Raw genomic sequence first — 25198 nt, 5'->3', positions numbered from 1 at the left:
TCTTCCTCACACACACGCACCCACACAAATACACACACACACACACACACACACACACACACACACACACACACACACACACACACACACACACACACACACACACACACACACACACACACACACACACACACACACACACACACACACACACACACACACACACACACACACACACACACACACACCACACACCACACAAACAAACTGTGATGGCCAAGGTGCCTGTGTGTCTGTTTTTTTGGGTGTCACACATCTTAGGAAGAGTGCAAGCTTAGTCATTTCCCTGGACTCTCGAATCAATGGACGCCGGCTTTCATTCCTCAGCCAGAGACACAAAAAGCACTTTTATGCTAGATCAAATCCCATCCCTGCCTGTCACCACCCCTCACTAGGACTACGCTTTCTCTGCCCCCACTCACATTTAATGTGAGAAATGCTCTGTTTTTCATAAATCTATCTCACTAGTTAACGCTATATATATCCTTTTTTTTCTTCTTTTCCTCTTCTCCCTCCCTCCCTCCTCCAATCTCTTTCCCTCCTTTCTCACTTCAGGCTCTCGCCTCCTTAAATGTGGCGTTTAGCGTCATTTAGCGTGGTCAGAGAGCATGACAAATGTGACACTTTCCCAGCCGTGGCTGGCTCACGCTCCGGCGCATCCCCATTGTGTTTCTGCATTGTTGTGGGTGATTTCTTCTCTGCAGAAACTCTACTGTATGAAACACTCATGCCTGTCTGAGCTTTGGCATGCTCCAGTTATGCTGTAGTGTCGCTGCATTAGCGAGCAAAGGGGGTAAGGCAGGGAGGGAGGGAGGGAGGAGGGAGGGAGGGAGGGAGGGAGGGGGGAGGAGGAGGTGGGGTGGGAGGTGGGGTCAGGCATGAGTGAAAATGGGAGGGGGACTGCAGAGTGAGCGAACAAATTGTGTGAGAGAAGGGTGGTGATAGAAACAAAAAACCTGTGAGACCATGGGAGAAAGATGAGAAAAATAAAAGAGAATCTGAGGAAATAGAGAGGGAGTATCATACCCTAAGAGAAAATACTTCTGTTTTGAGAAGCTTTGCATGTATGTCTGCCTGCTGATATGTGTTGTAATACTGTGTGGGTGTTAGTGATTGAATGATAATCCTGGGCATGTATGTGTTCTCACTGTACCTTGGAATAAATTGCCGTCTCCATGACCTCTCCATCTCTGTACCAGGTGATCTCGGCAGCAGGTTTGGCTCCTGAGGCTCTGCAGGTGAGATTGTGCGGTGTGTGGGCCTTAAGACGTACAACAGGGCCGCCCTCCACCACAGGGTCTGCAGGAGGAACTGTAAAGAAAAACAAACATACCACTCAACACAAAAACAACTCATTACAGCTCCAGGCCAGCGCAGAGCCACAAAGAAGTCGTACTGTTATTGAGTTGCTGTTGCTCTTAGCACAGCATCAATACTTCGCAACAGCAAAAGAGGCAAACAATATCATCTTATGGCCATGTGTCTGTTTAACAATGTGTAGTTTCAGATAGGAGAGATGGCAGAGAACAGTTGTCATTTCGTAGAAAAACAGACTCAACCATATTTATTTCCTTTCTTGGGACTAGCATTTTTACTCTATTTGCTCTTACTGTTGCAGAGTGATGTTTCAACTGAATTGCTTATTTGTTCATTTATTTGCATGGTTTCGCACGCACCACTGGCAAGCCAAGCGTGCCACCCCTGATGAAGGCGTCTATCTCCCCAACCAATATGAGAAGGCGTAAACATGGGGTTTGTGCTGGCCTTTCTCGCTCCCTCCACCGAACCAATTTCACTGTGTGTATCTGAATTGTCAGAGGTCCTTCCGCTGCCGCGGCACGGACACTAATGGAATCCGAATGCTAGGTGATTTTAATTTCCATGCCGATTCCCCTGACTGCACTCCTGCCGTTGACTCCTTTGACTGTGCAGGATTGCTTTGGTCTCATCTGGCCACATTGATTTGCACACACACACACACATACTGGCACGTGCATAGAAAAAGCCACCTTCTCTATTCAACACTCTTATGTGCACGCATAAACATAAACCTCAGGTTCCTGACCGATGCACTTGATTTCCTTTTTATATATCTATGAAATGCATATATTGTTCATGATCCAGCAGCCTTGGTTTTTCAGAGTGCATTAAATGTAAAAGTGGAAGTTTCATCAACTTCTGTTACTGCCTCCACATGGGTCGTGTACGGTCGTGTGTGGGCATGTGGTCAGAGCTGTGCTTTGTGCAGACAGTTACTCTAGACCCAGAAAGGTGGGCTGATAAACACAGGTGAACTCTAAATCTCATAATTTAGTTGAAATGTACGACTTTTGATCACAATTTGCTTGCCTTTCCATGGCAACTCAAGCTTTGCCCACGTCCCCCTTGAGAACTTTGAATACACACCTTAATGGCGACATACAGATTCAAGGAGAATATGCTTTGTGGTAAAAGTGTTGCACATTGTTATAGCATAAGCTGTGCCATCATGTTTATTTCCCCTCTTTTTGTATGGTTCTTGTGTGTAGGTGTATACTGTATGGACGATTCACGGGAAACATGAATGGAGTGATGTTCCTTTGCATGCCACCAGATGCCAGCAGTGCTTTGCCGATTCCAATTCCCATAAAATACGGCCCTTAATCCCCCACCCCCCACCCCCCACCTCTGAGCGTCTGTGTGAAGAAGTAGATCACTCACATCATGTTAATGTAAAACCGCCTTGCGGTTGACAAATGTTGTGGCTCACTGTAAAATGTGCTAACTGTGCAGACCCTGACTTTCAAGCGGCTACGCAAGTCATTTGTGACTGCAGCAATCACATTATCCTAGACGTCCACAGTCTTGATTATCGCTACTGAGAGCAGAGGGGTTTCCTTTTTTCTAGATAAATCTCTCGGCTGAGCGTGGCTTGGTTTGAATTATACTATCAGGACATGATTTAAACCAGGAAACTAAATGTACAGCGGGCTTATCTTTAATGGTGATAGAGAAGTTGTTTAGAAAAGGAAGGAGTTTTTTTACATGAGTATAGTGTATGTTAAGTTGTGTTTTAAATGTGAATATGTTTTTGGGTATTGTACATTATACACAAATACATATTATGTGTACTTATTAGCCTACATGTTTCTGTGTTTTGTGATGAAGACACTCCCCTGATTGTTCCCAAGCGCTGCCAGCCTGTAGGCCTTGGCACGAGGGCTTGCTGTGAGGATCATGCATGAGCTGTGTATCTTACCTAGTACAGTGAGCTTGGCTCGGTGGGAGCGCAGTCCCGCCTGCGTAGCCTGACACTCATACACTGCGTCATCCGCCAAGTCTACCGAATCGATCATCAAGCTGTGCTCGCCTGATAGCGGGTCGCCCATTAAGGAATAGCGCGTCCAGCCTGCGTGAAGCCAGCACAGAGAATAGAGTCAGAGACAAACAAAACCACACAACAACAAACACATTATGAAAGGGCTATAAAAATGAACAGACTTGTGTGCTGAACAAAGGCTAGAGAAATGTGGCACGGCTCTTTAAGACACATATGAAAGCAAGCAGCACCTCACTGAGCCAGGCATTGAGCCGCTGTGTTATACTGTAGAGCAGCGTGAGGCTGGGAATGCAACACGTCAGAAGGCTGCTGCATGAGGAGCCTGTCCTTTAAAGACAGACACAATAAAAATGGGGTGGCTAAGGTCAAGAGGAAGCCTCTCCACCTTCTCTGTAGTCAGCCACACATTTAAATGTCAGCGTGTGACAAAAGCCAATTGATTATCTACCTTCCTACGAGACCCTTAAAATGCTAAACAACAAATGAAAGTTTGGTGTGTGCAGCTGTTAGCCGACCTGTCTGCAGTACATTGTTCTCTAAACATTCATTTGCGTAAAACTCCAGCGGTCGACACAGACGGACTTGGTTTCTAATGAGACCTGGCATTGATCGTGGCAAGACAGACAGAGACAGAGAGAGCAATAAAAACACAGAAAGCGGGTGAGAAAGGAGAGGGAGAAATAAGAGGTCAGTGATAATACCTGGTAGGTCTCTCTCTCCACCTAGTGCCAGACCATCTTTGGTCCATTGTACCATTCCCCGATAACCCACGATGACACAGGGTAAAGTCACCGACTGGCCGGATACAACCACCTGGTCCTGGGGCTGCTGGGAGAAGTAGGCTGCTTGGGTGGCTGCTGTAAAAACAGAAGGAAAATCATAGAGATGTTAATAAAAAGTATTTTAGAAATCTTATTTTCATGATTGGTAATTGAACATTTCATAGAGAAGATCACCAAATAGCTAGCAAGTGAATTGGTACATTTTACAAGAACATGAGTACACTTCTGCAATGCCAGCAAAGATTTAGTATGAGACAAATAAAACTCGCATTGTAAGTGGTGTGAAAATGAAAAAGGGCAGACTGCCATGAACTAGTCTGCTCACTCTTGTTTTCATGGTACTTTCTGAGAGAAAAGACAAGGCCGACATGTGTGAACATATTATTTATTTTCTCTATAAATTTGGCTTCTAAGAGGAAGAGTCAGATGCGCTTCATAAGTTATTTAACTTCTTCTCGAGACCATATGGTTATATGCTCGCTGACATGAAGCAAACACATTTCTGAGGGGAAAAATGTGCCACTCTTTCAGTGTGCTTTTTGTAAAAATGGATGTTAAACAATCAAAACTCCATTAAAGTTCCCAGGGGAACCATTCGTTTGAGCCTGCTGAAAGTCAGTGGAGACACCTGCCGCCGTTCTGCTGCTGTGTTTAAGCACGGCACACGGTCTCACTGGATTGGCTGGCCTGCCTCCACACGCATACAGAAACGCTGCGTGAATACGGAATCCACGGCTCCAACTGTTTGTGCCACTATGCTAAAGATTGAGTATTACAAACCCTACTGGCAGGGGAAGATGGCAAGACTCCAGAGGTAACTAATCTGTAGGGGAAGGTAGGAGGAGAGGGAGAGGCAGTTGGTTGGTTATCTAAGTGGGGTGTCTGTTTGAGTCGGGAAGAAGACTTAAAAAAAAAACCTTCCCTCATTCTCCTGCTCTCTTTCTTTGTTGCTCAGAAGAGAATGGAAGGGAAGGGGGACGGAGGAAGATAAAGAGGGTTCTATTCAGGCAGTGCTAAGCCCCCCCTGAACTGCTTCTCTTGGTGGGAGCGCTTAAACAGACAGGGTTGCTCCCCCCCCCCGAGCAAAGAAAGCTGCTGAAAGGAGGGCAACATACGGCGGCCAGAGACGCGCTATTGTCCCCTTGTCCCTCTCTTTTAATAGGCCTCTTCATTTCCAATCAATCCTGCTAAATGCAAGTTTAATAGCTTTTCAATAGCAGCTTTTCCCCCCAGAGGGTAGCTGGGATTTTCTCTCTCCCTCACCCCTTTTCTCCCCCCCCCCCCCTCCTATTTCTTGCTCTATTCTCTCAAGTTTTTTTCTTTCTTTTTGAAAGGGGGGCTTCCGAGGTTGTTGGCAGTGTTTATTCTGCACTCAATTATCCACTTCATCTCGGGGTGCACCATGGACTGAACCCTGCCCCTCGCCCCCCCCCCCCCCCCCTCCCTCCTCCTTTTGCACCCTCTGTCTCTGTTATCCAACAGCACAATTAAAGCCGCCAAACAGTGAGTTCATCAGGAACGTGAGTTCTCCATGGATTACACAACCGCTGTGGTTCTCAACAACCGCCTCAAAAAAACAATTTTCACATGCGCCCATTCTTTCTGATTCTCCATCTGGGCCAAAAGAGATGTTAATAGATAGCTAAACAGGGGGAAAATAACAGAGAACAATGCATGTTAGTTCTCAAATAATGTCTCCCTGTATATCATTTTACCAAAGTGCCTGGAAAGCCTATTGAGCTGTGGGTGCAAACAGGTAGGCTGTTTATGTGTCACGCACTGTGGATCAAAAGAGGCCAATTTGAGAGCGTCAATGAGAAGTGAAACGTCTTCTAGCTCAGGCTATTAGGCGTTTAGCGAAGGCTGGCATTTTCCCATCATACCTTAAAAAATTCTGTTTTCACAGTCTGCCTGCCTGTCCCTAACATTCTGCTCTGATGAGCGTTTTTATATGCCCCCCCTTGCATAGCAGGTTAGGGATTTTACTCTTTGTATTTGCAACAGTACAAACATTGATTGCAATTAACTATCTTGCCCAGAGTATCTAAATGTTTACAATGGGTAATAATTCTCCGCATTGGTTTATTGTTTGGATGGATTACATGCACTGAATTGTTTCTCTTTACCTCACCCACATACAATTTCTCATGCTCACATATGGCAATTAACGTCACGCGCACAGGCATACAATTGCAGGCGTACAAATATAGAGTGCAGAGTATGTGCTGTAGCGAATGTCTTCACACCATACGAGTGATTCATTGCTCTCCAGATCCCTTATTGAAAATGCTCAACAGAACATCTCGACTGGCTAATGACTCATGCCAGATTCCTTTAATTCCTCCTTGCTGAATTAGACAATTATTTGACGGTGTATTAGCAGCTTAATTACATGAATACATTTCTGACGGGGAGAGAGGGAGGAACAGAACCAGACAAAGGAACCATGGAGGAGAGGCAGTCAGAAGAAGTAGGGAGCTGTGGGTGTGAGGAGGCTCGTTCTTGGTGTGCTGCTGTACACACGCATGTACACAAACACCACGCCATCGCTTTTAGTGTTTTCTCTATACTTAAAATAGGGAGTCTGTTGGCTGCAACTGAATCGCATTTGAAAAGAAAGATATGAATCCCCTTGAAATCCCACATTCCTGCAGTAGATGTGAGTTATTTACCATGTCGTTCTGAATGTTACGCAGGTAAATATGTGCGGCATAGATTAATTGTACCACATGCGGTGTGCTTAATGTTACTTTAAAGGCAGCCACAATTTGGATTTCCAAGTTCTCATCACGACAAATGACATCAACATTTACTTGGTTTCTTACCTTTGCTGTGTGTATGTGTGTATGAGCACTTTTCCATCCCCCAGTAACAAGGTCAAAACACATTTGGCCTGATACATTTTAATCCGGATTTCTCAAAATGGAATATCATTTCACGCTGCTGGATGCACATGGGGCTAAGTTTGTGTGTGTGTTCGTTTCTGCCCGCCTGTGTGAGCTCAGTGTGTGTGTGCGCGCGTGCGTGTGTGTGTGCGTGTGTGTCTTAAGTTGTGCTATTTCTGTGTACATGTGGGTGTGCGCATCTGAATGTGTGAATGAGTGGAGGGTGGGGCAGTGTTAATAGGGAAAGCGACTTGTCAGGCACCGGAGGGCACATTTAGCAGTTACTTTGACACAGTGACTTTGCTGTCACATGGTCGGAGTTAAGTGCAAAACAGCCTCTCAGACTTGGACGCAACCTACTTAAGAGCTTTGCCTCGACCCGATGCTGCCTGCACTCTCTCTCCCCCTCATCTGAGCTGATAGAGATACATCCACATCAGGAAGGATCAGGAAGAGATGGACAGATGTCAGCAATGATCCGTCCACCACTGGACATCTGCCTTGATAGAATGAGATTGTGTGTGTGTGTGTGTGTGTGTGTGTGTGTGTGTGTGTGTGTGTGTGTGTGTGTGTGTGTGTGTGTGTGTGTGTGTGTGTGTGTGTGTGTGTGTGTGTGTGTGTGTGTGTGTGTGTGTGTGTGTGTGTGTGTGTGTGTGTGTGTGTGTGTGTGTGTGTGTGTGTGTGTGCGTGCGTGTGTGCGTGTGTGAGCGTGAGCCCCGGCCATGATGCTAAAGACTGAGGAAGATAATGGCACTGCAGATGACCTTTTGATCGAATTGGGATCAAACACACAGTACATTGCATTTAGTACCAAGTAGCCACGGTCATAATGTTTTATGCTATTTTGATAATCTGCCCAAAAAAAAAAAATCATGGCTATAAATCAGCATTCAAAACGTCAGGAATAAAAAAATATGGCTCCGGCGATGCACTCTGTCCATTTCCCTGCGTTGTTACAATGACACTCAACTGCACATGTTCATTCACTCTTAAGAGGCTCCGCGCTGCGTTTGCAGAGTCCCTATTTTAGTCCTGATTTTATTCCATGTCCCCGTTCCCATCTAGTGCAAAGAGTGCAACATCCAGTCCTGTGGGGTCTATAAATATAAGTGCTCTCAACTTGACTGGACAATTTGCTCTTTGCAGAAATAATTCAAAATGTAAAAAAAATAGAGCCCGATATCGCGTTTTTTGCCCCTGTGGTAGAGCCAGAATCCTGCGCCAAGCTGGTGTGAGTTTTCCACAATAAGTGGCTGAGAGGAGAAAATGAGGAGGAGAAAATGAGGAGGAAAGAACAGACCTCCAGAAAAACCCCAGTACAAAACAAGGCAATTGGCAGAAAAGTGTCAAGCTTGGAATAAACAACCCCTTTCCCCAAATGCCATCCATTGTGCCTTGTCTAGATAAGGCTTCTAAATCGGGCTGGAAAATGCAAGCTCCATTTCTCTCTGTATGGAATTATTATCCCTTTGTTTTGAGTCAGGCTCTTTTGTCTTTCCCTTCCTGTGTGTGTGTGTGTGTGTGTGTGTGTGTACAAACAGATAGTTGTGCTGAGGTAGCTGAACCAAAGAGTATGTCCCAAAGGGGACCCTGCACCCATCTCATGTTTGATCTGGCTACTAAGCTCATTACCACGACTCCTACAGAACTTCTGAGAGCTTGAAGAGAACTAACAACAGATACCACCCACCAACTCGTTGCAGCGTGGCACCCAACACATGCACTGCTTGTGTGATGAACCTCCTTTTAGTTTTTTTGTACTTGGACCATTGCAAACAGCCTCAGCTTGTGGCTCTGCAGATGGTCTCTTCTCCCATACCTTCATGTGTCCCGGCCTCCATTCAATCCTTGCTCTCCCACATGCATTCCAGCTGCACTCCCACCCACCGACTCACTATCTTTTTCCCATTCTGTGTTTTTTGTGCCCAAATTGCAGTCTAACAGCTTTTTAAGAGCTGTTTTGCCCGAGTTTAATCCTCCTAGCCTTTCCTTTCAGCCTTTATTCCATTGTGAACATCTTGGCTCAGACCTGGACCCTTTTTTTTAAGAGAGTGGACCCGCTCATCCACCAAACCCCCCCCCCCCCCCCCCCCCCCCCCTCCCCTCAGCTGATGCCCCCCCACCCTGGGCATTCTCTACCATTCCTCTACAATCCAAAACCCATCCTCTCATTCCTCTGTTGATCACTCAAATGTCTACAGTCAGTGATCCGTGATCCCTAGCAGGCCCCCTTTGAGAGTTATGTAAGGTGTTACTAATTGTTGATTTGCTTTCTACATGGCTCTTTCTGCCATCGCTCCACTTTTTTCCGTGTCAGCTGTCATCTCCTGCCAGTCTCTCCCCTTGCACTTTCCATCCCCATCTCTTCCTCTCCTCCACCTTGTATCCCCTGCCCCCTTTCTCCTGTTCCCTGCATCCCTGGTGTGAAAATCACAGGGGTTTGTGTCGGCTTGTCAACACAACACTCAAGCAAGCAGGGTAAGGGGAACAACAGAAAGAAAAGAAGGCCACTACATGTTAGAAAGACCGGAAAAAACTGAGGTAAGGTAAAAATAGAAAAAGTGGGCTCCTGTCAGCTTCCAATTGCAAAGGAGCGGACCATGAGAGGGGATTGATGGAACGCTGTAATCAGTCTGTCTCCGAGGCTGTCACCACAAGCTTTTTCTCCGCTGGAATAGGGCACTGCACACATCAGGGCAGCAGTCAGGCTGATCGCATGGGCGAGCAGCAGCAGAGTTTCTCTCCCCGGGTACCTGCTACAGCAGATGCAATGGATAGAGTAATAGAGTGGTATGCATACAAGGAGGAGAAAAAAGGGAGGGAAAAAGGAGGAGGCTCTGGGGGGGGGGGGTGTAAGGGGGAGACCAAGAGTGCTGATGTGACATATAGTCAGTGTGTGTGGATGGGAATGGTTCACGCAGTCACTGTGCTGCAGTGCCCGACAATGTGCCATAAATACCCTCATTCTAATGCTGTGTCCCCATACTTGCCACACACACACACACACACACACACACACACAGACAGACAGACAGACAGACAGACAGACACACACACACCCTTACCGTCACACTTCCATATCTTTAGGGTTTGTAGTGGGCACAAGCATCTCTGAGTATAATTCTAGCACAGCTTTTAAACAGCACCCCCACCCCCCACTCCCCACCCCACTCTGAAGCCAACAGCCAAAGAGCTGAGAGCTGACTCCATGTAGACAGATAGCAAGTGACTGGCTGGCTGGCAGGAGGACAGGAAATAAAAAGCCATATAAAAAAGGAGAGAAAAGGGGAGGGAGCCAGTTGTAGCGGTATGAAATTGTCTGTACACATCAGCCAGCAGTGTTGACAAGATGTTGATTGAGCTAGTCTTGTCATTCCGTGTCATTCCTGCTTACCCCCCGGTGTTTTCACTGCAAGACAGCTGCTGGCTGGATCTGTGTCACAGTTCCAGCCCTTTTCTGTCCCCTCTGCTACTCGCTGTATTTCTCCCTTTTTTCTCTCTGTATCCCAATTTCCCTCTCTGCCCCCCCCCCCCCTTTCTTTCCCAGTGTTTGGATGGAATGGCTTTTAGTATAATTTACTGTGATTTTAAATCATTAACTTCTTGTGCTGTTTTTGTGTACTCACAATTGACACAGTGGATAAAACAGCTATGGTGCGGAACATGTGACAGGAGGGCTTCTCAAAGATAAAAGAAAAGCAAATATTTTCATAACCAACTGCAGATATGACAAGTGAACAAATACAGACATGAATAAATAATAGATTATTAATCCATAAAACAATGAAGAGATCATGTTAAAATTGCCTCCTTCTCTTGCTTGTTCTAAAAGGCTGTGGAAATGAAAACAAAGGAAATCTCTACATAGATTCTGTACTGGGACTCTGGGCCTAATGCCCTGGGGTGTCAATTAATTTAGTCTGGGGATTTGCGGCCTACTCTTCCTAATTGAGCCCAGTGGAGACCCCCATGGCTCTTCAAGATAGGAAGTAGTGCGTTTCATAATTAATACTTTTTTCTCCTTTATTATTATTATTTTTTAATGAGGGTGGTAATGTTGTAAATGTATGCATCTCATTAGAGTAAAAGGGCCATCTACACTATTGTTCACTTGTGCAGTGTTAGCTGCTGGAGAGATGAATGAGAGAGACAACCTCATTCAGCAGCAGCGCGGCACACTGCAGTCATAGCTGTGCTTTTGTGTGTGTTGGAATATAAAACACAGCTAGCTCAATGAGAGTCTCATTAGTGTTGCTTAATATGTGTGCTTTTTAAAGCTTAGAGGTTAATGCCCAACTTGCCTCCATTTCACTAGTGCTCTCTTTCATTTGATGCATAATTCTTTTTTGTCAGCAGCTGACAACAGCTTCTTCAGAAAAGGCAGCTGAACCGTGTTGTGAACTCTGCATCCAACAGGAACACAAAGGCACAAAAACTCTTCTAATTAAACCTCTTTAAAGTTTGTCTCTACTCCTGTTCACTCCACATTACAGAAGATATTTCGGAACTCTCCTATCTTCCAATCTCTCTGTCCAGAGAACATAACTCGTGGCGATTAAACAAATTACGTCCCCTCCCAGGAGAGCCATAGATCCAGTGAAAACAATAAGTGTGTGATTCACAATGCAGCCGCCTCTGTTGTACAAACGGCCTTCAAATTGCCATTTATTAATCAATGTCTATAAGTCTGTGACCAGAATTTATCTTCTCTTTTTTTCACGAGGTGGAGAAAAGGCAAGCTTTCATTTAACATTGCATTTTTATTCTGTTCATCAGATTGCCTGTAACTTGAATCATTCCTTTAAAATTACTGATGACTAAGAGCTTCCAGAGCATAAGAAAGGGAGGAGAGAACGTTACCTGCCGACCTCAATACATCCTGCTTTGTGTTGAGAAAAGAAGGGAAGGGGGAAACTCATTTCCTGAAACTCCATTTCTTAAGCGTTGATTAGTAAAGGAGCATAATTAGACTGAAATGTGAAGTCAGGGTTTTTCAGATTGTGCCGCTTCCTCTAGAAAAATCAGGCCATGATTAATGAATAAATGATTAATGAGTTAACTAATTAATCAATTAATTATTAAGCAAGCACTCTGAACAAGAAACGGGTAAGATGACAGTGAACAGTGGATATAAGAGAGGGTTAGGTTGTGTGTTCGAGAAAAAAAGGATTTAGGATAATCTGTCTGTTTGTTCTGTCAGTTTGTTTTGTCTTTCGTTACAGGGGAGGATGAGGAAGAGGGCGGAGATTGAAGGCTTAGCCCCTTCGTCTTGAGCCTCCTGAGTCAGCGGGAGTCATCTGGTGTGAGAGCATTGACCTCAAAAGGCTGCATTTGCAAGGCCCCCCCCCCCCCCCCCATATATCTTGGGGTCAGGTCTTAATGTCGCCAGTAGTGAAGCCTGGCATAACATTTGCCAACCACAGTGATGATGTTTGTATTGGGCGTAAAAGTCCACGCAACCCACAGTCAACACCTCTGAAAAGGCAGAGGGTAACTCAAAGTTCCCTCTCCCAACCAGCCATCTCTCCACCCCCCCTGTCTTTAACTAGGACATCCCATCAATCTTTGATAATGTGCGGTGCGGGTCTCTCCTGTGTGACCAGGCTGATGAGACATGACAACAGGGATTGATGTATGAAATGCTGGCTCCCAATGTAACTGTGATATACTGGACCGTTTCAAGTCAAGTTTGACCTTTTTTCCCCCGGATATTAATCGCTGCAGTGAAAGAATATATGTGTGATATATCCCTCCCCCAGGAGCTCCTCACACTGTATTCTTTGACATGGGCTTCTTCTATACCTTTAGCTTAGTGGAGGTGGGGGCTTTTATTCGCCAAAAGTCCCCAGAGCTGTAACACAACAGGATATGGGACACAGAATATTATTTTATAAGCGGATGGGTTTATTGTTTCTATTAAAATGCAGCATTTCTCTGTAAAGCTGCATTTCCCCCCCCCCCTTGACACCCGGAAACGCATCCTCAAAGCAAAAACATGAGAGGAAGATCTTTCATCCCTGCATATCTTTCCTGGCGTTTACTGCTGGCCTTATTAACAGAGTTGTGAGTGACGGAGGCAGGGTGCGCTGGGAGAATCTCAAGGGGCTTTGATGGAGGCAAGCGATGGAGCTGCGGCAAGCCGAGGGCGAGATCATGCTTGCGTTTATCCGCTCAAAATGCTTTGTAAAGTTCTTTGTCTTCGTACCCTTCTCCCTTAACACTTAGTTTACTCCTCCGTACGTTCTACTCCATTGTTTTTCTCAAACTGCCACCGGTTGGGCTAGTGCTGCATTCTGTCCTAACCATACCATGGCATTGCAGATTACCTCAGAGTCAACTGGCTGTGAATGGGTCTTTGTAAAGCTGGGTGGAATGGCTCATTGACTGTGAAACCCTGGACATATGGTGGCTCTGTGTTGGGATGCATCATGGCAGAGAATGCTGTGGGTTGGGCTCTCGACCCTCGCCTGGCCTTTAACACCTTACCGGCTGCACCAAAGTCTGGGGATTGATGAACTTAAACACTTCATTGTGCACTCTGTTTTTTTGGGGTGTGTTTTCTTTGGGGTTCTACTCTGGATGAAGAATGTAGCCTTTGCAGTAGCGGCAGATGTATGCTATGTGACTGTTTTACCAAAAAACGAAGCACGCGCCCTTTTGCAGTGACACATACAGATGGACACACTATGTCTGTTGTTTTCATGATGGTAGTAATGCTACATAGGATGCTAACAGTACCAGTGCAGACTTCTACAGAGACATCTCCTTTTGTCCTGGTGCGATAAGACTGTTAATTAATGTAACGTCTAGCACTCACTTTGGTGACATTACCACCCAAATGGAATTACATCACACGGGGAAATTACTTCACCCTCCGTTGACATGTCTGGTCAAGACAACAAAAGCAAACTTCAAACGTTTGAGACGTGCCTCTAAAAGAGCTCTTTTCTCTCTTCATTTTGCCGGTCTGCAAAATGAGACTTGCTTTGCAGGTCACATCTACGAAGAAGCCTCAGGTTTGGGGCTCTGATAAACAAGTGGAGCGTTACAGGCTCTTAAGCGCATCTAGTGAGATGATCGATCATTAGACAGAGTGTGGAGATAACTCCCTCAGCTTGCCTGCTGGCTACCACTGATCCCATATCACCCTCGCAGGATATGGTATGAATCACAGGAAGTTGAGATCAATCTATATAGATTGTGCCGCTTGATTACAAATGAAAAAAAAAATCCCATTTGGCTTAGCCACTCGAATGCCTCAGAGTCTGGCTGCGTTGAGTGTGAATGTGTGGGTGTTTGGGGCGTGCGCACCTAAAGCTAAATAACAGCTTTTAAACGTTCTCCTTTTTACCGATTTCTGATATTTGTTGATCCCTCCCTACAATCTGTCCTACCTACATTCATTCATATACTTTGCTCAGTCCATCCTGCTCTTAAATCTCCCTTCTTGAGGGAGTCGTCTTTTAAATCTTAATTAAAACAGACTCCAAAACCCCCCACCCTCCCAGGGGCTGGCTGAAAGCAGCTTAGAACAATCAAGAGGACGGATTAGAAGTGAGAAGAAAAGAAGAGAAGAGGAGACGCAAAAGGGAGGGAGGAGGCAGAAAAACAACAACTAGAATGGAACGTCAGATGAAAATATTGAGAGAGGGAAGGAACGACCCCTTTCCTTCATCCCCCTGATCCTCTCTTCTTCCCCCTTCACTCGGTCTCTCCCTCTCTCTTAGGGCTCTGGAGTCTTGGCCTGACCTATTGACATTCAGCTTCTCTGCAGATTAAGCAGCGAATAGAGCCTCTGGAAAGGGTAAACACACTGGAGGAACAATGACCAACAGGCGGCAACCTTATTGGATTCTAATTAACTGCCAGGAGAGATGGCTAGGGGCACGATAAGTGCTGTGGGACCCAAGTTAGTGCCCCAGACCTTAAGTACCACGACTCACAACACCTAAACACACCTAATTTCTTGTAGATAGTCTCCCTTTTCCTTTATCTACTTCTGTATCTTGATCCTTACTATTCTTCTGTCTTTCAACATATTTGGCCGCTGTTTCACATAAGGCCCATGAGAACAGCAAAGAGAGACTTTTAAAAGCACTGCTGAGAGCTATTTGCCATCCCTCTTTCATTGGCTACCTCTCTCTTTCTCTCTCCCCCTCCCTTTTTAACAAGGTGGAACGAGGCTCATCCCCCAGAGGTATCTGTTTGAGCGATAAGGTTAAAATGGGCTGGAAAATTGGGAGAGATTATTTGATATTGAGCAGATTGAATTATCTGGATTGAGGGAGAGGGATGAAGGAGAGCAAAAATCATTTTTCTGCATCGCCCTCAGGAGGAGCACAACCGGAGGGAGAGAGGGCGCTAACCGGTGAGGAGCTGAATCTCAGTGGTCACGTATCAGAAAATACACCACCTTTTATTTTTTAATGCTCCTACCCCAATTAACAAGGAAACTAATTTGAGTCTAGTCCAAGCAGGTCTGCCTATTTGTGTGAACTTTCTCACTCGGTCCTCTGTCTTTGAGTGGTCCCCTGATAAGGCCAACTCACAATGCTCCTGTGGATTCTGGGGGTCCCCTATATGGAACCGCAGGCACTAATTAGACCGGTCTCATTAATGTGTTAGTGTGAGAAAGGGCCCTTCCCATTATGGGCTGAAACCGACACACAGAAGAGAGAGAAAAAAAAGCCATGCCCTGCTAGAGACAGGCCATCGTCACCTCAGCAGGCAAATAAAGCAATTCATTAGTAGGCGCGAAAATACACATAAAGCCACACATGTGTAAACACAAACACACACTCTTACACCTTGGTGCGAATACACACACTAATGTTATGGGTATTCCATGAACCCATTGCTTGTTAACACATTACCTGGGATCAAAGAGGCAAAGGCTGGAAGGAGAGAGGACTAGAGGAGTCATTATTTGTTGAGGAAAATTGCTGCCCAGTGTTAGGTTTGTCCCTCGGCAAACCTGGTAGAATGGAGGATTCATCCCCTGCACAAAACGGAAGGATCTCTTCTCTCGTTGCCATCATGTGAGAGTCTTTGAAATCCTCTGAGGTTTTATTTTATTTTAATCAAAGCTGGGAGGAAATGAATCAGAGCTTCAGTTGTGATCCGAGCCTGGAGGCATTAAAGGGATCCACATGACCACTGTCCATTTCCACACCATTACACCAACAGTCATGGCTGTAATAGGTTGAATTGGGCCATTGATTTCTCCAATACACCCTCTCTTTCACCCAAAGACTAGGCTCTGCGCCACACACACACACACACACACACACACACACACACACACACACACACACACACACACACACACACACACACACACAACACACACACACACACACACACACACACACACACACACACACACACACACACACACACACACACACACACACACACACACACACACACACACACACACACACACACACACACACACACACACACACACACACACACACACACACACACACACACAGTATGTCCCAGCTTGAGTTCCTGGGGAGTTAAACAAAGGACTGAGTTTAAATTGGCTTTTAAAGAACTCCCCAGCACAATCAGGGAGTTGACTGGAGCTATACTATAGTGTCTCAGAGAGCTGTTAAGAGACAGAGGAGTAGTTAGGCCAGAGGTCTATAGTGCAGTGAATGGCTAATCTAAAGTGTGACGGCTCAAGAGCTTCCGTCCATCGGCTTCAATAGTCCTCCGATCAGGCCTGACTGCCCCTCAATCTTTGCTCAGATGTTTTAACTGGCTTGTGATTGAGTGGCTTCATTAAAGGCCTATTTATCTCCCCCTGTATCACAGTCCTGAAAGACTGGTGACATGCTCAACCCACCCACGCACCGCCTACACGTGAACCAGAGCAGATGCACAAATGCATTAGTAACACAACAACCAAATACCTGTGAACATGGTCCTTTTTAGATATTTGAAAAGATGTGCAATCTCTGTAGCGATTTTAACTTTCAGACAACCTACATGTAGTCCTCAGCTTTCCTGCTGCTTCAAGGCCATAGAACGTCACAAGTTCTAACACAAACTGTCCCTGAAGCCTGTGATACTTTCGAGGGTTTGGCATGTGGCTGTGCTGCAGTGTAATACCGCCTGAGCAAAATAACAGGCCATGACAAACCATGACCTCACACAGACAGAGACCCTCCCAAACTAGCCACAACAAACAACTTCCTGTAGCCACTCTCTGCCTTTGATCTGAAGAGGCAGAGATGAGATCTGTCTCCTCTTTCCTCTCCTCTCTTTTGCCCTGTTCTCTTTTTCTTTGCCACTTCTCCTTATATCTCTCTGCCCCCTCCTGCTGAGCAGGTGTATTAAAGAAGGTGACTATTCAGGCAGCATTTGGCCGCACCTCAAAGTGCAGCCTGTGAAGAGGGCTTTTCTCTCACTCCCTCTTATCTTTTATCCCTTCCATCAGCCCGTCTCCTTTACTCTCCCTTTTCCTTTCTCTTTATCCTTCTCCATTCCCTTTACTTATTTTACCACTCTTGAATGTGAAATAGAGAGGGCTGTGCCTCTCATCTATTTGAATTCATCTACACCTCCCTGTCTATCTCCCTCTGTGCATCTCTCTCAGCCTTTTGTCTATTTAGCTATACGTCTAATTATGCTGTCTCACTTATGTAATTAGTGCAAAAATAAATGGCTGCCGCAGCTTTGTCTATCCCCTTCACCCCTCCCTTTGCAGGCTCTGAGAAAACAAATTATGGAGAACAATAGGTACAAATGGCTTCTGCACCAAACCACATGATGGATGCAGCCTGGGTTCCCTGCATCTCATCCCTTCCGTTTTCCCCCGTCCTCGCTTACTCTCTTAGCTCTTCCTCCCTTCTCCATTATCTCTAGCTCTATATGTCTCTGTTTGGAAACAGGGGAGGACTTGAGCACTCTCTCGCCCAACTACCCTATCATTGTATGGCTGTATCATCTGTCTTCCCTTCTTGGCACTGACACTATATTCACACTGACATCATATTAGGCTGGGTCCTTTTTCTGTCCCTTTCTTTCTTTCCTTCTTTTTCTTTCTTTCGCTCTGCTCTACTCTTTTTTTCCTTTCCTTTCCCCTGCTGTTGTCTCCACTGGCACATATCCTCTCTTCTATCCCCCAGAGCATACACCACAACTGCAAAGCAAACGCCTGGGACTTTCTAAAGCAAACAGCCAGCATCCTGTGCCGTAGCCCCATCTGTGGATAGTCTGAGCAGGGAACAATCAGTCCCTCTCCGCCGCTGCCTCGTTCTCTTTCCAGCCCCCTGGGATCCAGGCAGCACGAGGATGCCTCCGTCAGACGGGTGCAATGTGCTGGAACAATGGTTGGGCTGCTTCCTCCAGGAGGGGTGTTGGGTTCACCTCAGCCAGCTTTGGAAGCACTTAGCCATGTGTTCTTGCCCTCCTTGCTGCAGCTTCACAGGAATGTGGCAGAAGCAGAAAAGCCTCCCCCTATACACTTTCCTTACCTCACCATCATTATAAGCCCCCCAGCCACAACACGTTGCTGCACACAACCGCATTTCGCGTGTCCAAGTGTACACCTGAGATCTAACGTTTGGCCCGAGGTGTTGGAATATCAACTTTCTATTAATGCCCCTCAGAGTTGCAGTCAGTAACACCTTTGTTGTTTTTCACCTCAGCCTTTCAGGAAGAAAAACAGCAGGTTTGGTTTACACCAATACGAGCATATCCATTACCTGGCTCCTGGCAGTAAATCCTTTGACCCCTCTCCACCTTTTCTTTCCTTTCTCTTTCTTTCCCTTCCCCCTTATTCTCATGCTGAGTCCATCGCCGTTTCTGCATCGGCTTTCATTGGACAAACATTCGGCAGGAAAGAGACACACCTTACTGTACCCTACCGGTCCACCCGCCACCCACCTCAACCACCCACCCACTCGCTTCCCTGTTCCTCACGTTTCTACACAGCTCAATAACATTAACATGTTTTGCCATTGAGGAAGCTGCAGTTAAAAGCTTGATCGATAAGCTTTGATTGACATCTCTCAGTTGCTAGCAAAATGGCTGCCTTTTCAAACAGACCTCCCAGGGCGAGGTTCTCAGCCCCCGTCCGAATTGTAAAATAAAATATGTTTCTCTAACCCATTACCAAGCCTCCTACAGCAACAGTATTTTATTGTGTAGAAGAAGAAGACACTGAGAAACAGACAACCCACTATTTTGGTTAATGGCTGAGTCACTAACACAATATTAGCCGTGTTGTTCCAGGCGGTTTGAACTGTCAGGAAGGAGAGATGAAAAGAAAATAAGGAGGGGGGGAAGGAGTGGACTTCAAGTAACGAGTAGTTGTAGTCCCAAGTGTACGGATGCTGCTTCCGTCACTAATGAAGTGAGCAGCAGGCATCTCCTGTTTCCTTGAATGTGTTTTTACCCCTAGTTGGTTAAGGAAATGACATATCCTGATTGCTGGAGCATCATTAATTAGACAGTTGGACTTTGACTAATCGCTCCAGAAAGGGCACACAGCCCTGAAGATGCCAAACACTCATCTCAGCTTATCATCCTCTGCCCTAGTGTGTGCCCTTGACCTCTGAGTGTATGTGTGAGTGTGTGTGTGTTTAGGATGTTGTTACCGTGAGCTCCTTGTGTCTCATTTCTGGATGATGCGCACATGCCACGAGCCCTGGTACACCCAGTTTAATATTTCAGAGCTTGTATTTACTACTGAGTGCCACTGACTATCACATTTCATATATGGACAGTCTAAAGAGGAGTTAAATAAATCAGCATCCAGTATAAAATAAATGTTCAGTTGTTAGCTGAACTTTTCTTTTTCCTGAGCCCCTTCTCAGCTGCCAGAATCCTTCTCTTTAATACAGGGTTAAGGAACACGGCTGGTGAAGATAACACAGGAACAGATATTGCTGCAACGCAGAAGATACATTTCAATTTGCTGTTGGTTTCTGTGTCTCGGCAGGAGATATGAAATTCTTGTCTTGCAGGGCAGGAATTGATTGGAAAATAAAAATGAATGTGTGGTCTAGTATGTCTGCAATTTTTCTGTTGTATGTTGGTTTCTGGGCTTAGGGTCTTTGAAATGGTGATACATCTCTCTAGAAGGAAGTGACACTTGCATTTTAGGGGGCGATGAATGCAATCCAAGTCTTTCTTAAAATAGCTGCTACAGTATAAACGTGACTCTTTCCCTTGGGGGGCTGTTTTAATGACATGCACAGAATCCCTGATTTTCACTCTCTCTCTATTTATTCCATTAGTGTGTTTGAACAGAAAAATAAACACGTTTGCGCTCTAACTGGGGAAGAAGACTCCAGGCGATGGCAGGAAGCTGACACGGCCCCTCCATTGTCCCATTCCTTGTCATTTCCTCCCCGGATCCTCCGATTGTCCCAGAGGAAGACAAGGTGAGGATGTGCAGACACAGACACAAGGAGAAAGCAAAGACAAAAAAAAGAATGGGCGGGTAGAGGTAAAAATAATCCTGGAAGAAACCAAGTGCCATAAACTATTTGCTATGCCTTCCTGTGTTGAGCCATACCAGCATACACATCCAGTTAAGTTGCTAACAGCTGATAACAAAGCCTCAGGACACACTGCCAAGTTCTTTATCTGTGTTTACCCGCATGGCAAAGCTGATTAGAGACAGGCAACATTATGAAGCCCTATTGTTTCCTTTCTCCTTCCAGTTTCTCCTTCCGTACACGTACTGTAAGTGTGTGTGTGCGAGATGGGGAAATGGGAGGATATCTGTTTATGAAGAAGGGCCGAAAGACAATGGCATGCGTGCAAGACACGTCTCCAGGATGAGAAGAAACAGCAGGCCATTGTTTAGGATCTTGATCATTCATTACTGTCTGTCTGTGCGTGCCTTTGAGTGTGTATATGTGTGTATATGTGTGTTTGTGTCATGTACTTCCAAAGGAAAAGGATGAGGCTTTGTAGGAAACATTCACTTTTGAGTTTGGTTAAAATGCTAAACTAAAAACCATATATTGACTATAAGTTAAGTTACTGTTACAACAAATGTATGGATCCCTACCTTTTTTTTTTTGTGGCCACTAGAGAATGTAGAAAACTCAGATTTGATGTTCAATACAACACCCCAGCAGCAAACCATTACACAGAGCTCAGATAGACAGGAAATCAAAGTAGGCCAAAATTCATCTATATATTTGCCATGAGTATGCCTCCTAAATAATGCAAGACACTTCTGTTCAAGACTCAGCTGTGTTTGGATTCTGCTGCGTCTGCACTATTGTGCACCGCGTATCTAAAACTCCTCATCGGCTGGCTGGGGTTGTCGGCTGCAAACTTTTCACACTTTACCTACTTTATCCTCAATCTCTTTGTATCGCAGAGGATTGAAATTGACAGAGGGATAGAAATGGTGGAGTGATTTGAGCATGAGTATGTTTGTGTGACAGAGAGATACAGACAAGAGTAACAAGATGGAGAAAGGGTTAACGGTGCTCAGCAGTCTTCCTCAGTGTTTCCCCACTGCTTGTCAGCTTAATCATTGAGACACTGGTGGCACATCCGAGTCTTACCCCTGCAACACCACTCCCCTTCCTCTCCCTGTTCATCTTAAACTCTGTTTTGCTATGAATCCTGACTTCCGGCACACAAATTCAAAGACTGGCAGTTCATGAAATATGCACATTTCCCTAAAACCAACCTCTTGGGCCATGCTGCCATGCACTGTGTCCACAAACATATTTGCGCTGCGTGAGGAAAAGACAAATCTCTGGTAATGGGAAAGGGAAGGATGATGTGGTGGAGAGGAGTGGGCTTGGTCAGGGCTTATCACTTTCCCGGCTGGATATCACTTCTCTGTTTGTGCCTGTGTGTGCTTGCATTAAATATGTGTGTGAAGAGGCTTTCAACCTTGGGTGAAAGTCTGCCAGCCGCCTCCAGCCCATTAAGCAGATACGCTCTCATGTCCCCCTGTCCCACAGTCACACATTCTTCAGCCAGGCAAAAGAGTTGTGAGAAGAGGCAAGGTGGAACATTTCCACGGCGTTACACTATAGTGAGACATGAGTGGCGACACGACTTAAGAGGAAGGGAGAGAAACTTGTAATCTCGGCTCACAGCCTTTGAACTTGGCCCGATGAGACTCAAGCGACCCATGCAAAAGGTTCCAAAGCAGAGCTCACTGAAGATTACTCAGAATACTGATGCAGTGTGGAATCCAATTCCTCTGAGAGCCCAGGGGACTTTCTGAGGAAGTAAATTATCAGTGTTGTACAAGACTACATAGATACAAATGTGTTATATGCCATACACACATTTCAAAGGGAAGTCTTGCTGTGGCCACATTTTGACTGTAAGAGAGGCTCAATAAATGAGGTCTATGGTCTCTTAGGTTTTAATTAGGGCAGCTGTTACCATTTTCATTATTTGTGTGTGAGAGTGAGGAGTTGTGTGTGTGTGTGTGTGTGTGTGTGTTAGGGTCGGGGAAAATATGCCACCGTCTGGCTACCGCTCCCTTCACATCCAGCTGTTGCTAGTCTGTCAGGGAGCGGAGGTCTACTGGTGTCATGTCCCTTCCCCGAGCTTTGAATAATGACAAAACCATGCGGAACCGGGGCTGATGGTAAAGATGTACTCACAACAAATGGCCATTAAACACGCTTTGCCATTTGTGATCTTGAAAGCTGGTTGAAATACGGCACGGGATTGAGCCTGAAAGCTAATGCTGCTTCTGGCAAAGGCAGAGAAGATAAGGGAAAAATAAAAGTCTGAAGGGATTTTGATTTCATTATTCCACCCTTTGTCCCTCCCAGAGATGATCTGTGTCAGTGTGATGCTGTTGTGTACTCCCTCATGTTTAAAGCTAATTAATTTCTTTTAAAGTGTTAATACCACAAACTAGTTAATCAACAACTCTGAAAGATGCTGATAAGTCAACAGTTGCTCAGTGTTAATTGCGTCAAGACATTCACAGCACTAAATTATCAGAGTTCATTTTACCAGCTGCTCATAGAGCCGGCTTGTTCGTAAGGATTATATTTATACTGAAAAGGCATAGATGATAAATTATGATATTATATTAAAATACACATGGTGATGCATAGATAATACACATACACTTAGGAAAACTATCGTTATAAGCCACACATGCAACAAATGCATTTTTTTTCAAAAGGCTGTTCATTTGTGGCATTCTTCCTTAAAACAGTCTCTTAGTCAGATTTACATACATACTGGGTAGTTTGAGTTTATGCTTTGAGACATGAGTTTCTGTTCAAATGATTCATAAACAAACTACTGTAGGCAAATTGATTCTGTAAACAGAAATCAGCAGGGGGTGGTGGTGTTTTGGGGGAGGCATACAGGTGCGTTGTGCCTCTGCCTGTCTCCCAAAAAACAAATATTCCTCCTCTCGGTGTCTCTCACACTCCCTCTCTGCCTTGCTCCAGCACAAACGCATATACCCGCGAGACTGTGCTCCCCTCATGATGCACCCTTTTATCTCTTTACGCACCGTTCATAGTAACCACGATTGTGTTGGATTGCGCCTCAAAGAGAAAACAACTTCAAAACCCAACCATAACGACCCAGTAGCAAACATAATGTCCACATCGTTAAATCGGGCCAAACCTCTTCGGTGCTTTTTATTTAATGGACATCATTATCTCAATCTGCGGACCACTGACTAACTTCGAGAGGGAAATGGTATGCGGAGCTCTGCACGGCGCTGCCTCCAATCTCAGCGCTTTAGTTGTATTTCCCCCACCTGCTTACTCATCAAAGCATTTAACCCTCATTTTAAAACAAGCTAATATATTGTGAGGCATACGCTCGCACGCGTTGCAGTCCGGAATAAGGAATCCCTCAGGTAAAACAATAATGTGGGTTCAACTTTCCGTACGTGCGCCCTGCATCCGCAACCTCATGCCCATCCACTGAAACACAGATAGTCTCTCTCACAGATCAGGCATTTGAACCAGAACAGAAACCCAGAATTACGCAGTGCCATGATTCACTGGTGCCCCGGAGTGGCTTGCAGACAGTCGAACCTCCTGTTGTAATCACTCTTTCAAAACTAATTAAACATTTACCGGCTATTAACAGCAGTGGATTGTAGCACTGCAGCACATCATGCCCCTCTATAACCGCGCGCTGGATGGCTTGACGCATCGCGCCAGTATGGAGCGATATTTTCTCCATCAATAAAGATATGCATGCTTAATGATAACACACAAACACATGTCTTACCTGTGGCCATAAGGCAAAATATGAGGTATAACGCCGTCATTGTTGTAGCTCTGGCCGCTGATTGTGTAGCGTGGAGGGATTCACTCGCTCCGTCTATGCGACTGAGCTGGTTATGGTCCACCGCGGCACCGAGATCTCACCGGACGGACAAGTGCACTGGGACTCGTCTATAATATCATCCAGTTTAAGGAAATGTTTCTGAGTTGTCCGAACAGTTTGAAAACTCTCAGTTAACAAATCATCTCCATAGTTGGTAACTTTCCCCACTGCATCAGCTTCTTCTCCGGTATCTGTTCCCTGTCAGGCCGGCACAGCTTTAACCACTCACTGCGCTCTCTTTAACAGTCCATTAGTGAATCGGGGGTCTCATTCAGTAGCTTCCTCCACAGTCCACTTTTTAACCTGCGTGAGCATGCTGCGCTGGAAAGCGATCTCTTCTCCCTGACAGTGCGCAGTGATGAACCCCGGTGAAGTTGCCTCTCGCCCCCTCCGCTGGAGTCTCTCTCTCACTCTGTTCCCACTGTAACACACTCACCGCTTCTCTCTCACACACTCTTCCCCTGTTGGTCTCTTCTGTTTACTTCTCACTCCCTCTCGCCAATAGGAAATGCGCACTGACAGTCATCTGGTAGGGAGGGGTACACCAATTCTGCCCGAGCTGAGTCTGAGGAGCCCCTCGATCAGATGCTTGCCAGTGGGGCCAAGCGGCCCCCACCTCCAGGGCCCCCCGATTGGCTGACTGGGCGTCATGGGAGGGTATTTAAAACACTTATTGTGAGTTAAATGTCTGCCCTGGCATATTTGGGTTGAGAAGCCTATGGAGACTTCAATCATATTAAATGATAGACAAGCGATTTGGTCCATGGGTTGCAGAACACACTAATGTAATGTAGAGGTACATTACTTAAAGTGCCATTTAAATCCCCCATGGGAATATAACAATACAATATTGTAATACCATTCATGGTTACTAGCTCATTAAAAACCTTTAT

At 45.5% G+C, this 25198-nt stretch overlaps 1 protein-coding gene across 2 annotated transcripts in view; it reads right to left on the bottom strand.

The window, feature by feature from the left end:
- Positions 1-24721, bottom strand: part of kirrel3l (kirre like nephrin family adhesion molecule 3, like) — a 32753-nt gene extending 8032 nt beyond the window's left edge. For both annotated transcript variants that reach the window (XM_034127400.1, XM_034127401.1), the window contains exons 1-4: positions 24207-24721; positions 4021-4176; positions 3239-3388; positions 1154-1311 (exon numbers count right to left, since the gene is read on the bottom strand). In XM_034127400.1, coding sequence (XP_033983291.1) covers positions 1154-1311; positions 3239-3388; positions 4021-4176; positions 24207-24246 — 504 coding nt within the window. In that variant the 5' untranslated portion in view covers positions 24247-24721. The remainder of the gene's footprint in view (positions 1-1153; positions 1312-3238; positions 3389-4020; positions 4177-24206) is intronic.
- Between the last annotated feature and the right edge of the window lie 477 nt (positions 24722-25198).

Source organism: Trematomus bernacchii, unplaced genomic scaffold (assembly GCF_902827165.1).
Source record: "Trematomus bernacchii unplaced genomic scaffold, fTreBer1.1, whole genome shotgun sequence".
In the NCBI taxonomy this organism is placed as follows: domain Eukaryota; kingdom Metazoa; phylum Chordata; class Actinopteri; order Perciformes; family Nototheniidae; genus Trematomus; species Trematomus bernacchii.
The sequence above is the reverse complement of the archived record's forward strand: the minus strand, read 5'-3'. Positions and strand labels throughout refer to the sequence as shown.